Consider the following 15,092-nt stretch of genomic DNA (forward strand, 5'->3'; position numbering starts at 1 on the left):
GATTTCTTCCACAATCTGAGTAGCTTTGGGTACTCCCTTTCTGGCCCTCAATTTCCCCATCTGTGAATTAAGAGGATTATTTTCATGACCACCCTGATTTTTAGCACCCTATCAGTTTGTAATTATTTTAATCATATACGTGTTTTCTAGTCTGTTTTCCCCACCAGACTGTGAGCTCCAGGGAGCAACACCCTACTCCTTCTTCACCACTATGTCCCTAGAACCTGGCACTGTGCTCTGCACTTAGTAGGCCCTCAGTTAATATTTGCGGATGAAGAAAGGAAGGAATCACGCTGATTGTCCCCAGGTTTTTCCAAACCAGCTCCTGCGCTCTCTCCCTGGCCCTCTTCCTTTCTCAGCCTGTGGGGCCTCCTCCCTCCCTCCCTCTCACCTCCCAGGGCCGGCTTGGGCCCTCCATCCGGCCTGCATTTTTCTGGGTTTGATATCATTTTTTCCACTCTCCCGGGCTGCTGCCGGCTGCCTCTGCCAACTTTCCACAACTATAGCCCCTCCCCCATGACCACAGGCCTCCAGAGACAGCTTAGGGTGGGGGAGACCCTCCTCCTTTTCCCTTCCCCGGGCTGGAGTTGGGATAGGAAAGTAAGTGCCATCAGTGCCCTGCTGGCAAGACTGGGGGGTCACAGCTGGAGGATGGCTCGCCTGCTTGGGCTCTGGTGTTCCTGGCAGCAGGGACATGGCCGATGTGGGGGGCTGAGGCATCTGGGCAGGCAGCTGGCTGGGGGCAGGGGTGTCAGGCATCAGGGACACAATGGTCCAAACTGTTCGCATCATGTTCTCCTCTCAAAGTAGTGACACCACTTCCCCTTATGCTGGAAACTCCTGACCTGACCCCCAAGGCCCATCCCCAGCCACAGTGCCTCACTACCTCCTACTTCCCAACAGACATAGGAGGAGGCTGGGCCCTGAGGTCTGGTCCTTACCCTTACTGGCTGGGCGACTCTGGGGTGCTCACTTCCCCTCTCTGGGCTTCAATTTCCAAAGCTAGAAAACGGAATGAGTCGGACTAAATCGGGGGTCCATCCTGGGGATTAATGGATTGAGTTTCATGGAGTCCACCTGCCCCCTTTCAACTGTGTGCAAAATTGTGTTTGAAAGTCCATTTCCCTGGGAGTCTATAGTTTTTTGTTACATTCTCCAAGAGAACTGTGGATAAGCTGGCCACAGACTCTAGCCTCACAAGCCTGGGCTGGAATCCTGGCGACTTCACTTATAGCTGCTGTGTGATCTGGAGCACAAGGCTTCACTGTTCTACGCCTCTGTTTTCTAACTAGTTAAACGTGGGTCGTGAAGATTAATAGTTGTGACAGCTTAGCACCCAGTCAGCTCCCAACAAACACCAGCTATTATATTGCTAAGATGAGGGCGAAGATTTTTTTTTTCAGAGAATATTTTGTGAATTTATAATCTAAAAAAACGAGTTAATGAGAGAATAGGAGGTCATCACACTAAACTGTGGTTGCTTGCGCTCCACTGTGTCTCCCTCAAAGTCGTGGCGCAGGGGCTGTGCCCAGTGGTTCAGAGAAGGGCCTGAATGCATAATTGGTCCAGTGATTTTACTGACTAACCCTGACACCCAAGTCAGCAGGCCAACCCAGTCTGCAGCCCATGTAGATGGAAAAGCGGGAGGTGGAGACGCCTAGAAGAGCCCAAAAGAAGAGATCTGGGCACTCAGACAGGACATCCTTCTGGTCCGGTTTATTGTGGGGGAATTTCTGAGGGTTGGCCAGAGCCCAAGGACAAGGAAGACTTTTTACAAAAAGACACGCACTGCATGAAAACCCCAATTTAGGCTTTGGCCCCATGGTCTGTCCATCACTTGCCCAGGGCAGAGAGGTCCGTGAAGTTGCGACTGGGGAGATGCTCTGTACGTTGGGGGAGTGGGCGGCCAAGGCCCACGATGCAGACTGCAAGCCACAGAGACTCTGCCTCTCCGTGGCCCTGGTGGGGATTAGAATGCACCCCAGTGCCCCCCACCCAGAGAGTGGGTGGGTGGCCTCAGAGCACGGCCAGGTTGTGGCAGGACTTGGAGCGGGCCTTGAGTGCCCGGCGGCGGGCGCTGCGGGCAGTTAAGCGTGCCAGGAAGTGTCGAGCCCGCTGGCCTAGGCTTGCCCGCCGTCGGGGGGCCGGTGGCTCCCGGCCCGCGCAGTTCCTGCGGCGCAAGCGCAGTTGGCGCACTACGCCTTCGAAGAGCTCCGCCACGTTGTGCTGCAGCGTGGCTGACGTCTCGATGAATTTGCAGTCGAACACCACAGCGCAGGCGCGGCCCTCTGAGGGGGCGGGGTCAGTGAGCCAGGGCGGAGCCACAACCGGAAAAAGGAGATAAAGGTAGCAGGAGGTGTGTTCAATCTCAACCGGAAGCACGATTTTTCCTTTCCCCATACCTTGTGCTGCGTGCCAGGGGACTCAGAGATAAATCTGGCTTTGAGGAGTTAGTTCACAGGTTAGTGATTGATAGTGATAGCAGAATGAGCCTGGGAAGACCGGGAGGTCCCCCGGAAGGGTCTTGACCGCCAGGGAAGGGGTCTAATCTGTGCATCAGAATTGTCTGGGGGAGCATGTTAAAATGCAGGTTGCTGAGCCCACCCGCAGATATTCCGATTCGGTAGGTGAGGCCTGGGAACTAGCGATTAAACAAAATCTCCTGGGGATCATGTTGCAGAATTTTGGGACGTCTGCTCATAACGCATATGGTCTTTCGTCTCCAGGATGCCACTGGGCTGGATGCAGGGGCCTGGGTTCTAGTCCTCAGTGGCTGGTGACCCTGTAGAACTGGCCTCCCCACTCTGGGTCTCAGTTTCCATATTTTTTAGATTTCGCCCTGTGAGTAGGGCCATTTTTAGATCGTTATGGGTCCCACCTGATACATCAATTGTATTAAAATATTCCCCATCCCACTTTAAATACAATTTAAGTATAACTTTAAACATTTTGGTTCGCAGTTGCTGGCTGACACAATATTATGTTTTGTACACAAAGCTCTGTGAAATTTGAATTTATCATTTTCTCACTGTATTTTGGAGTCAATAATTGTCTTTTTCAGGTCTCAGATGTAAGCCCTTGGAAAGCTTACAGGCACTGAGCCTATCATGCCTGGTGAATAAAGTGTCTCAGACTAAGGGCGTTGGGGCACATAGGGGCATTTTTAGGCAAAGAAGTGACAAGGTCAGCTCTGGTTCGGGAAAACTCTGGCAGCTGGTGAGGAGAACCGATTGAGTGGGGATAGAGAAGTACCGGGGTTGGCCCAGGCTAAAGTGGAGATGCCAGGGTGGGGCAGAGGCTCTGGGCATGGGGACAGGAAGGGAATGCGGGGTTAAGGGAGGTGGACCCGACAAGGTCTGGGGACTGGTCTGAGGGAATGAGAGAGGAGGCAAGCCAAGAATGGTTTCTAGCTTTCAGGCTTAGGCAAGTAGATGCAGGATGGAGGTGGCCGGGGTGGGGGTGGGGGGGCACGAGTCACTGAGATGGAGGAGCACTGGAGGAGACGCAGTGACAACAGGGCTAAGAGAAAGGTGGAGGAGGAGGGTGGAGTGGAGGGCTCACCTTCCACGGAGACTTCCCGGCAGCGTGCCAGGTCCGCCTTGTTGCCCACCAGGATGATGGGCACGTGGTCCGCCTGATATGTGCGCCGCAGCTGAATGCGGAGCTCAGAGGCACTCTCGAAGCTGCCCCTGTCTGCGATGGAGTACACGATAACGTAGGCGCTGCCCACCTGCAGGCACGACTCCTGGCTCCAGCTTTCATCCTGTAGGGGAGGGAACCCAGGCCCATCCTCAGACGGTACCTAGGCCCTGGCTGAGAAAGGAGGGGCTGGGATGGTCTGATGGGTGGGATGGGACTGAAGTTGATACTTTGGACAGGTTGGGGGACATTCTGCCAAAATTCCCTGTGTCACCCTGGGAGACCACCGATCTTCTCTGAGCCACAGTTTCTCTGCTTGAAAAATCGGGCTAATGACACTACCTCACTCCATTCTCTCATTCATTGGTTCCTTCTGTAGGCCGGGCACCGGAGACAAAAGATTTATTGGGTTCTGCTAAGGAGAGTTCGGGCTTTGCCTTTTCAGCACTTTTGTCTGGTTTGAGGAGGGTTTGGTCTTGCTAGACAGTCCTTTTGGCTTTTTGCAGTCCAGAGTTAAGAAAAAAAAAAGGAAGGGAGAGAAGCAGGGACAGGAGGCTGTCTTCTGGGGAGGTTTTTTTCTGGATACTCTTGAAGAGAGAGTTGAAGGAGCAACTGTGGCGTGTAAGGGAAGGGGGCATTTTAAGAAGTGGAGTCCATTCAAGATGTTTGACAAGGAAAGGAAAGAACTGGAGTAATTTTGATATTGTTTTGGATGACGCTCTTTTGTCAGGGACAGCACTCCGAGACTGAACCACCTAGGTAACAGCTTTCTAAGTGTTTCTAAGTGTTTAAGGAGACACAGTACCTGCCCTCCAAAAGCTCATGATTAGGAAGGGATGCTATGAAAATGGAGAGATATAATGCGGTGTGATAAGTACCATTAAGAGGGGCATATGCAGGGACGTCCCTGGCAGTCCAGCGGTTAAGACTCGTGCTTCCAATGCAGGGGGTGCGGGTTCGATCCCTGGTCAGGGAACTAAGCTCCCACATGCTGTGCAGCTCAGCCAAAAAAAAGAGAGCCATATGCAAGTGGCTGGAGGACCCATGGGGCTTGGGGTGGGGGTAGACCAGGAGAACTCAACTGGGCAGAGTGTGGGAGGGCTTCATAGTGGACTGGTGAGTGGGGTTAGAAAGGATGAGCAGGCTGAGTAGGGGGGAAGAGAGTGGGCAAGAGTGGGAAATGCCGAGCGTGGTGGAAGTATTGTTTGTGAGGGGAAAAGAAGCCAGAAAAGTTTTCTGATAACTAAATAAGGTAGATAAGTAGGAAAGCATTAGATCCATGGTCAACATCATTGTCAAAAGGGGTAAGTTCTGAACAGCTGGACTGATCCTTCCCCGGGGCCAAATAACCCTGAACTGAGTCAGACAGATGTGGGTTCTTATTCTGGGTTCTTAGCTGTGACTATGGACAGGTTCCTTCCTCCCTCGGAGTCTGTTTTCTCATTTGTAGAATGAGAGGGTGGGTCTTGACCATTCATTCATTCATTGCACAAATATTTATGGAAGATTTGCCATGTGTTAGCATCACAAAAGCTGGTTGGTACATGGATTGGTGGGTAAGAACCCTTTGGGGGTGTGATTAAAAATATAGATTCCAGAACTCCACTTTTATAGGTTCTATTTCATTAGGCCTGGGGTGAGACTTGAGAATCTGATTTCTAATACTCTTCAGGTGACCCTGATGGTCAGCGAGGCTGGGGTACTACTGGATGAACCAAAGGCCCTCCCAGTTCTGTCAGATTTTGCCTCTCGGACATCAACATGGACCCTCTCTGCATGGACCCTCTTTGGGAACTGCCTTCATAGACACTGGCCAGGGAAACTGTAGGGAAATCAAGGGCCAGAGAAGAGAACCCTTTCTCAAGGCCACTTAGCCAGCTGGGCACAGAATTCCAATTCCTGCCTTCTAGTCTAGTCCCCAAATGGGACTTCCAGTCTGATCGCTCTTCTTAATTCACTGGACTCTGTCCCATAGGATTCTCAACTGCATCCAAAAAGTAGACCCTCCTTCACCAGTCTGTGAGCTCCATGAGGTCAGGAGGCATGTCTGCCTTAATCACTGATGGGTCTTCAGTGTCCTGGCCCATTATAAATATCCAGCCAGTGTTTCTTTTTTCTTCCTTCCTTTCTTTTTTTAAAAATAAAGCTTGGGTGTGACCTGGCCACTGGATCCCCAAGGCCTTCCGCTGGCCCTAGGATGTGGGACCCTCAAGGCTGCCACCCTCAGGCTGGCCCTGAGGCTGGCTGTGTGTGATTGGCCTGCAGGGACCTGATGTCGGACCCCCGGGCAGACCTTGCATATCTGGGTTTGGTCATGGTGCCCTCCCTTCACCCTGGCTGAGGTGGGGACTAGCCAGCCAGTGTTTTTTTTTTTTTTTTTTGCGGTACACGGCCTCTCACTGTTGGGGCCTCTCCCGTTGCGGAGCACAGGCTCCGGACACGCAGGCTCAGCGGCCGTGGCTCACGGGCCCAGCCGCTCCGCGGCATGTGGGATCTTCCCAGACCGGGGCACAAACCCGCGTCCCCTGCATCGGCAGGCGGACTCTCAACCACTGCGCCACCAGGGAAGCCCCAGCCAGTGTTTCTTAATAAACAAGTGAGTGAAGGAGTGGAACCTCAGATGGAGGTTCAGAAGGTGATGCTCCCAGTGGGGATGGTCCTAGTGCATAAGAGTATAAGCTTTGGGCTATTATAAATCTGGGTTTGAATCCCACTTGCTATCTGAGAACTTGGGACACATAACCTCTCTGAGCTTTGATTTCCTCATTGGTAGGATGGGAATCAGAAATACACTCATTGTATAGTTTTTGTCTTGACTGAATGTCAAAATATATGTCTAGTGTTCAGCACAGGGGCTGACACTGAGGAAGAAGGTGCTCCATAAATGTCAGCTGCTCTTAGGAGAACCATCATCATTATTCTGATGCTCATTTGGACCTGGGTTTCCTTTTATGCTAGTTAAAAGGAATTGGTCTCATAGCTCCTTCATCCCTAGATTTGGGCCTATCTCTGGAGCTGTCAGCCATTCTTGTCAATCACCCAACATTGCCCTCCTAAGCCCCACCCTGTGGGCAGGGCCTCCCTGAGTGTTAGGGGAGGGGCCTACCCCCTAGAGCGATGGGAGCCCAGGTGATTTTTAGATCCTTTTTGCTTAGTTGCATTTCTTCAAAGTTCTACAATGAGCATGTGTTACCTGTATAGCAAGAAAAAAGACTCAACAAGATAAACAAAGGTAAGAAAACTCAAGCAAGATAAGAAAAGCATAATGGGGACATGTCCCTGCCCAATGCTCTCTTCCTGCTTTGGAATGGGCTAGGGAAGGACATCTTTGGTGTCCTCTTTTTACTAGCTACGAAGTCATGATCGGTAAGAATTATCATTATTTACAATTCTTCACTCACGTTCAGCATTTTTTCATGCTCCAAACTGTGCTTATCTCTGTGAAACTGCATAAGAAGTTTAAAAAAACTAGCTGGTAAGGAAGGCAGGAATGATCCACCCATTTATTAGGTGAGAAAACTGAAGCTCAGCGTGGGTAATTCAGTTGCACAAAGCCAACTGGTAAGACAGAGGAGGAGGGGGTTCAACCTCAGGCTAAATCTGGTGTTCCTTTTTCTGTACAATGTGGGTGGGTGGAATGGGATAAGGGTGCTCATGCGGGGAAGATTTGCAGGGGGAGAAGCACATCTTGGGGGGTGGCTGTGAGGAGAGGATGAATGGAGTGAGAAAGGGGGGTCAGGGTCATGAGGTTCTCCTGGCTTTCGTTGGAAAGGCTGCTTAGGAGCTGTGGGTTTGGGGAGGTGCTGAGGATGGGCCCTGCCCTGTCCCTCCTCTGTAGTGTCCTAGGAGGGGACAGGAATCTGGTACTAGCCTCAGCACCCCTCCCCCCAAATCCTGCTTGTTGTGCCATACCAGTTTCTCAGCCTCCCAGGTGTCCATGACCAGCAGTGTGGTATCCTCTCCATCCACCGTGAGGGTCCTCTCGTACACATCTTCTGCAACTGAGGAAAGACACGGATTTCAGGGAGGAGATGCAGGGCTGGGGAGGATGCAGGCCTCCCTAACCCCTCTTTCCGCCCCCTCCACTTCTCCTTGAAGTGCTCACCATATTTGTTAGATGTCTGTCTCTCCTGATAGGCCAAGAAACACCATGAGGAGCCCCTGTCCCACCAGCTGCCAGCACAGTACCTGGCACACAGTAGGTGCTGAGAAAGGTTTTGTTGGTTTGTTTGATTGAATGAGTGTGGGGCGGTGGGGTTAAATTTGGGCTGGGAGTTCTCCCTGGCTTAGTGTATGCTTCAGGCAGGTCCCGTTACCCTCTCTGGAACTCTGTCTCCCTATCTGTCATACATACCGGTGTACGTGTGTACCTATGGGTTCACACTCTGAGCAGTCAGGGCTGGAGAAAGGGCGTGGTCAGAGTGTCCCCACCTCCTCTCTGCCTTTAACCTCCCCTCTCCCCCCCACTCACCCTGGGTCCTCTCTGCCAAGTCCTGCAGGGACTCATCTTCATTTCCTCTGTCCAGTCCCTGATCCCCATCATTCTGGGACCCCAGGCCCTCTCAGCTCACTGCACCTCTTGGGAATAAAGGAACCCAGGGCCCAACTTAAGAGTCTGGGAGTCTCCATTTTGGGTAGGATGTTAGTTCGGCTGCAGGTCATGGTGGGCATGGATGGTTGTCTGTGGGGCAGGGTCTGAGAGTTGGGAGGAAGATCACCATTTCTTTATACTTGGGACTTGTGGAACTCAGAATTGCTTCCCTTACGACATGAAAATGAATCACACACCTCTCACCCATGAGAAATTAGCACAATTCTCATTCACTATTCAAGGAATTTCCCTCCTGTGGATCTTTGTGCAGGCTGTGCCCTGCACAACTCCAGGGGGTGATCACTCACTTCATAGTCTATGTGAAAGATGCCCCTCAGGGTTGAGCAGTGCATGAGTCGTACAACCGTTCTTGGCAGCGCCATGCCCCAGATAACAGGGATTTCACTCCATCGACCGCATCCCTTCCCAGCCCACAGGGTCCCTACCTCCCAGCTGTTCATGGAGATCCCGCTCTTGTTTTCCTGCAAAGAGGTTGGCCAGGCTGGTCTTCCCTACACCAGGATCTCCAAGCAGTACCACACGGTAGAGGGCCTCCCAGGAGCCTTCAGAGTCGCTGGATTCAGAGGACCACCCACTGGGGGCAGATGAAGGTTGCCGGGTGGGGGTGTTGAGGGAGGCTGATTGGCCCAGTCGGGGATGCTGGGACTGTGTAGAAGGTGCTGTGCCCAGGAGGCCAGGCTGCTGGCCCCGGGTGGACAGGGGCAGTGGAGTACTGGCTCGGCGACGCAGGGGGGTCTTTGCCTCTTGCTGAGTATTTAGTGTCATCCTTGGGAAGGGGGGTTTCCTTCTTTCCTTCGGCAGGAAGGGGGAGTGGGTGGTGAGCCAGGTGCTTTGAGCCCCTTCTCCTGTAGAGTCCTGATGAGCTGCTGCGACGGCTTTCTAGTCCTTCTAGCAGTCCTTCCTTCCTTTGAGTTCAAATGGGAGGAGGAGGTGCCTCAGATCCTCCCTGTGGGGGCTTTCTGGCTTCAGGCCCAGAGAGAACCTGGGTCAGGCTGGGAGGGGTGAGTGCGTGTGAACACACACATGCATGCACGCCCAGAGGCCATTTCCTATGCCTTGAGGATAACCCACTCCCCCGTGATACACAGATAGGCAGAGGGGCAGCAGCCAGATAGGATGTCCACACAAGCATGCACACAGAGCTGCCCCAGCCATTCAGAACATGAGATCCACGTTCACGAAAGACACCCGAATTGCCCCCTTCTCTTCTTCCCCACAGATCTCTTCCCCACGGTTCGGTTCGGGGTTGGGAGGTACGGAGGAGGGTTGAGAGCCCCGGGGGTATTCACTTCCGCTGCCCGATCCCACGAGAGCTGAGGAAGAGGCAGGACGGGCAACTTGGTCCTGCTAAAGGCTAGGGGGTCTGGGGGTTCCCTCCAGCTGAAACCTGAGAGCCCCGGTGCCATGGGAACAGCGTGTCCGGCCCGCCCCCTCGGTGAAAAATTCAGAAGCGGCTGGCACTACGGCCTCCAGCTGCTGTGGGGGCGCGGGGGCTTCGAGGCAGCCGGACACCAGATTTGGTGACAGGAAGGGGTCCCGGTGGTGAGGCGGGTGGAGAGGAGACCTACAGGGCCCAGGAGGGCATGCCATTCCCGAAGTCCGAGCTTCCCCGGCCCGGGGGTCCTGGGTGTGAGTCCCCAGATCCCGGGAGGGTTCCCTGTCTCAGGGAACAGCCCTCCGGGCCCGAGATCCGGGGGCCCTCACCCCGGGACGCGGGTTCGAGGCCCCCCTCTTCCCTGCCTGTGCCGCAGAACCCCCCGCCCCCCGTCCCCCGTCGCCCCATACGGGCGCCTGGCGAACCCCGCACCAACTTGACTAAGTTGGTGGCGGGCTGCGCGGGCCTTTACCTCGGTGTGGGGAGGGGTCCAGGGTCCCCGGCCGCCAAAGCTGCCGGGCGCACCAGGCTGTACCACTGCCTCGCAGCATTGCCCCTCAGGCCAGTCCCGCCCCAACGCCCGGGCCGGGGGAGGAGCCGCGACCCCGCCCCGTCCAGCCCCGCCCCATTAGGGCAGCCCCGGGGTCTCCGCCCCAAGGCCTTGGCCGCTGAATGACTTTTCGCAGAGCTCAGCTGACCCGCCACTTCAAGTACTTAGCCAGGGGTGGGGGGCGAGAGAGGGGGAGGATACGGGTTCCGAATTCCTGAGCCTGGATCCCCTCTGCGTCTGCATCTATCCACTCCGGCGATGGGGCACACCAACTTTAGCCTTCACAAAAACCGCTTGAGGAACTTGTTAACTCTTCAGATTCCAGGTCCCACCCTGCGAGAGAGGCAGATTCAGCAGTCCTGGCAGAGAGGATGGGGAATCTGCATTTTAAACAAGTGTCTACGTGAGCCTGACCCAGAGTTCATAGACCCCGCTTTGAGAAACTCTGCTTCGGATTGAGAATTAATTTTGGGAAGTGGCTTGAGGGGCGGAGGGAGCCCAGGAAGTCTGCACTGACGCGTTCTGAATGTCTTGTTTTGGCAGCGGTCATTCATTCTTTCAGCAGATTCTAGGATAAGCGCCCTTTATGCAGCTAGGGCTGCTCTGTGCCTGGAAGAATGGCTGTCCCCTACTTGATGAATACCTACTGGACTCCTGTGCTGTGCCTGGCATGGTTGAGCACTTTGCCTGGATTATTAGCTCATTTAATCCTGATACCACACTAAGAGGATGAGCAAACTGCGGCTTACCTGGGCTTGGCACTCAGGTCTCTGCCTATTGTCCCTTTCTATCACGGTCTGTGCTTCGCCCGCCACCGCCGCCCCCCCCCCCCCCGCCCCCTCAAGTCTTCCTAGGCCTGCAGGAGGAGAAAAGAGACACTGTGAACTTGGTACAGAAGAGAAGCTGGCTGTAGGGAACTTGTGATTTTGGCCATCCATGGGTCTTTGAGCAAGGTGCTTCCTTTTAGGTCATGATGGACTGGGGCAGGCATGTATGTGGGCCCCATGGCGACCAGCCTGTACCTGTGGTTGGAGCTCATTGTCATGGCTGAGGGGGTCCAAGTGTCCAGCTCACAGCAACTCCCACAGCAGCCTGGTAGACTAGCTCAGCCCCTGCAGGTCTTTGGGCAGATGCTAAACCCCCTCACGCGTGGTTTCCTTCTGTGGCTTGGCCCTCTAAGCTTTCCTTTGCCACCTACAAGATGGGCTGTGAGTGGCGCAGCACTGTCTGGGAGTGAGACACTCAATTGCTGTATGGCCTTCGGCAAGTCACCTCCCTTCTTTGGGTTTCAGTTTCTCTATCCAAAACTGAAATCTGAACAGTTTACATCCTTGCTACAAAACTTACAGTTGTCTACAATACAAAAGCCTGAACTTGGCATTCAAGACCCATTGTGCTCTGGCTTTGGTCCTCTACAAGGTCATTTCCAATCTCTTCCAACAAACTCCTTGCTCTAGCCAATACCCTACTCTTTCAGGCACATTCTGTTCCTTCGGCCTGAATACCCTCCCTGCTACTCATCTTTCAAGATGCAACTCAGATGCCTGTGTACCAGACACCGTTCTAAGCTCTGTACCCATATTATCGCAGTGGCCTCAAACTTTAGTGGTGCATTAGAATGACCTGGAGGGCTTGTTAAACCATAGCTTGCTGGGATCCACCCCCAGAACTTTTGATTCAGTGCGTTTGGATTGAGCTTGAGAATTTGCATTTCTAACAAGCCCCAGGTATTGCTGCTGCTTGCTCGTCTGGGTACCACACTTTGAGAACCATTGTATTATTTCCTTTAATCCTCTAAATGAGCTAGGCATCCATTACTTTCTGTGCGGTTTGCATTATTACTCTTCTCATTTTCTGAGTAAGCCTAAATACAGTTGGCCCTTGAACAGCACAGGTTTGAAGTGCGCAGGTCCGGTTAAGTTTTGTTTTCAGTACTAAATACTGCAGTACTACATGATCTGAGGTTGGTTGAATCTGCAGAGGCAGAACCTCGGATATGAAGAACTGCAGATACAGAGGGCCAACTATAAGTTATAGGTGGATTGTTGACTGCCGTTGAGGGTTGGCGCCCCTAACCCCTGTGTTGTTCAAGGGTCAACTGTACGTGCTTGTTTGAACGCGTCCGTGAGTTCTGGTTCCGTGTCTTCGGCACGGGAAGGGAACCTCCATGTATTTAGTCTTGCAAGGGAGGCTTGTCATCATTTCCTAGATGACAACCTGGAGCTCAGAGAGGCTAAGTGACTTGTCCAAGGTATCATAGTGATTAGAGGGAGATGCTGGCATTGAACCAGGTCTCTCTGAAACCAAGCCTTTCCCCACCCTCTCAGGTGGGGAAGAGGTACAGTTTCTGACCCCAAGCATTGCTTCAGGACATTCTGTCCCCAGCTTCAGAGCTCAGCAACCTCCAGATGGTATGGCTGATCAGTTCCCCACGTAGCTGGCTGAGATCCACTGTATCCTTGGGGCCACAGGGCCTCAGGCTCCCACTTAGGTCTCCTGCTGCCCACACTCCTGCCTTGATCTGCAGCCCAATAAAGCCTGGGCCATAGGCAGCAAGACTCGGTGTGCTTGGTTCCTCTTCTCTTATGTTCTCCCCAGTGGCCCCCTGCCCCGCTCTAGAGCCCTGTGGCCATGACACAGCTGCTTCTGCTTTTTGTGGCTTTCCTGGTCCTGGTTCATGTGCCACCAGGTAACATCACCTGTGTATACGCGTGTGTGTGCGTGTGTGTGTGCGTGCATGTGCGTGTGTGTGCGTGCGTGTGTATATGTGTATGTGTAGAAATGAAGGATAGGTTCTCAGCTTCTGGGGGACAGAGGAGGCCTAGGCCAGCGTTTAAGTTCTGGCCTCACCACTGACTTACTGGGCAGCTTAGAGTGTGTTGCTGAATCAGCCCATATACCTCTGGTTCCTCATTTTTAAAATGGGATTCACTCAACAAATATTCATTATAAAGATATTTTCTGTGTTCCAGGCACTATTACAATGTCCGGGGATCAAGCAGTGAAAGCAAACAAGGTTCTTGCTTTCATGGAGCTGATATTTTAGTCAGTAGAGACAGAAAATCACCAAATAAACATGTAATATGTTAGAGATAAGTATTGGTACTACGAAGAATAAAAGCAAGACAAGACGCTAGTGTGTCAGGTGCATGTGGGAAGTGATGGAAGAGCTGATGGGGATGGTTGAAAAAGACCTCTGATACTTTTTTTTTTTTTGCGGTACGCGGGCCTCTCACTGTTGTGGCCTCTCCCGTTGCGGAGCACAGGCTCCGGATGCGCAGGCTCAGCGGCCATGGCTCACGGGCCCAGCCGCTCCGCGGCATGTGGGATCTTCCCGGACCCGGGGCACGAACCCGTGTCCCCTGCATCGGCAGGCGGACTCTCAACCACTGCGCCACCAGGGAAGCCCCTTGGGATCTCTTTTAATCCAGAGTGAGGCAGGGAAGCTTTTTCCCTCCATCTCCTACTCAGTCCCAGTTCTTCCGAGTTGCTGGGTATATATATATAGAAATATCATATATCTAGAAATATCACTGTGACAGGCCTAAGTGGTCCTCCTCTCTCCTCACTTCCCACACCTGCCCTAATTGCATCACAGCACCCTGATCACTTATTTCAGGGCACTTACCGCAACTCTACTTATTGTATTTATTTGCTTGGGTTTTAACCCCCTTCCCTGTCAGGTGGAAGCTCCTTGAGGGCATGGACCATGGCCACCTTGTTCACTGTGATACTCCCAGTGCCCCATGTTTACTGAATGAATAAATGAAGGAGGTGCCCCACACCATGCTGTGACCAAAGACCCTTGAAGGGGACATTGACCCAAAGCCTCACCTTTTTCATGGCCCATGGTTGGAAATTTCTTCACTAAATCGTAACATTAAACAGGTCCCTATGTGTGCAATGCAGTTTGAATAATGGTTACAATTCTGGGCTCTGGAGCCAGGTGGCCTGGATTTGAAGGCTGGCTCTGCTCCTTTAATGGCTGTGTGACCTCGGGCAAATTTGTTAATCTTTCCGTGCCTTGGTTTCCTTAACCCATATACTGGGATTATAATAAGACGAACTATAATCGAATATTGTTTTTACGAAAGGTGCTTAGAGTGTACTTGGGGTGTGGGTTAAACTGACTGAGAAATTCATCTCTGATTTGTAACCAGTGGTTTAAATTATGATGTGTGGGTTAACCTCGACTGAGACCTGTGGTCTAAATTATAACTGATTGTATTATTTATGGCTAGTGGTCTAGCCTGTTACCTCTAGTCTAACCCTTGACCTGTGGTCATAGCTCTTGTTCTGTGGCCTAACTTATGACCTGAGGGCTGCTCTATGACCAGAGTCTATCTAACAAATGACTACAGAGCTAATTGGTAGCTTGTAGTCTAACTTGTGGTCAGTGGTCTAATCTGTGACCTTGATCTCTTGTTAAATCTGTGACCAGTGATATAACCTGCAACCCCTGGATGGCTCTGTGACCCGGAGTCTTCCCCTGCATAGGGAGAAGTGAATTCAAACGGTGCTGGAAGGGCCACGGGGCCTGCCGGCCTTACCGCACGAAGTACGAAACCTACATGCACCTGTGCCCAGATGCCTCCCTGTGCTGTCTCCCCTATGGACTTAAGCCTCTGGCCTCCAAGCCTGAAAATGTTTAGCTGGTTCTGGGGCTGACATCCTTGCTCTCCAGTAAAGCACAAGCTGCCAGCTGTCTCCTCTTGTCATTGCCTCGCCACCCCTGGGGCTGGGGTGAGGGGCGGGGGAGGTCCAGAATGTGGGAGGGACGGAGGGATGGTTGATGGAGGGAAGTGAGGTATCCGAGGAGAGTGGGCATTAATGACCATTGTAAATGGTTCCGGTCCAGCCTGTATCACTTTCACTCTATCTATCTAACTCTGGAAAAATTACTTTACTTCCATAAG

General features: G+C 52.6%; 2 protein-coding genes across 4 annotated transcripts; one reads left to right on the forward strand and one right to left on the reverse strand.

Moving 5' to 3' along the window:
• Positions 1–1,701: 1,701 nt before the first annotated feature.
• On the reverse strand, positions 1,702–10,200 carry REM1 (RRAD and GEM like GTPase 1). 3 transcript variants are annotated; one of them, XM_032606920.1, is made up of 5 exons: positions 10,099–10,200; positions 8,677–9,243; positions 7,552–7,640; positions 3,562–3,763; positions 1,702–2,288 (listed from the first exon to the last, which is right to left on the reverse strand). In XM_032606920.1, the coding sequence occupies exons 2-5, from the start codon at positions 9,014–9,016 to the stop codon at positions 2,017–2,019; spliced, it is 903 nt and encodes a 300-aa protein (XP_032462811.1). In that variant the 5' UTR covers positions 9,017–9,243; positions 10,099–10,200; the 3' UTR covers positions 1,702–2,016. The 3 variants fall into 3 exon arrangements, with proteins under 3 accessions (XP_032462811.1, XP_032462813.1, XP_032462814.1); XM_032606922.1 differs by having other exon boundaries at positions 8,677–9,214; positions 10,099–10,194; XM_032606923.1 differs by having other exon boundaries at positions 8,677–9,156; positions 10,099–10,181.
• Positions 10,201–12,581: 2,381 nt separating this feature from the next.
• On the forward strand, positions 12,582–14,877 carry DEFB124 (defensin beta 124). Its single transcript, XM_032606924.1, has 2 exons — positions 12,582–12,865; positions 14,674–14,877. Exons 1-2 carry the CDS (start codon positions 12,808–12,810, stop codon positions 14,826–14,828), a joined length of 213 nt encoding a protein of 70 aa, XP_032462815.1. The 5' UTR covers positions 12,582–12,807; the 3' UTR covers positions 14,829–14,877.
• The last annotated feature ends 215 nt before the right edge of the window (positions 14,878–15,092 follow it).

The sequence above is a fragment of the Phocoena sinus genome, chromosome 15 (assembly GCF_008692025.1).
Source record: "Phocoena sinus isolate mPhoSin1 chromosome 15, mPhoSin1.pri, whole genome shotgun sequence".
Lineage (NCBI taxonomy): Eukaryota > Metazoa > Chordata > Mammalia > Artiodactyla > Phocoenidae > Phocoena > Phocoena sinus.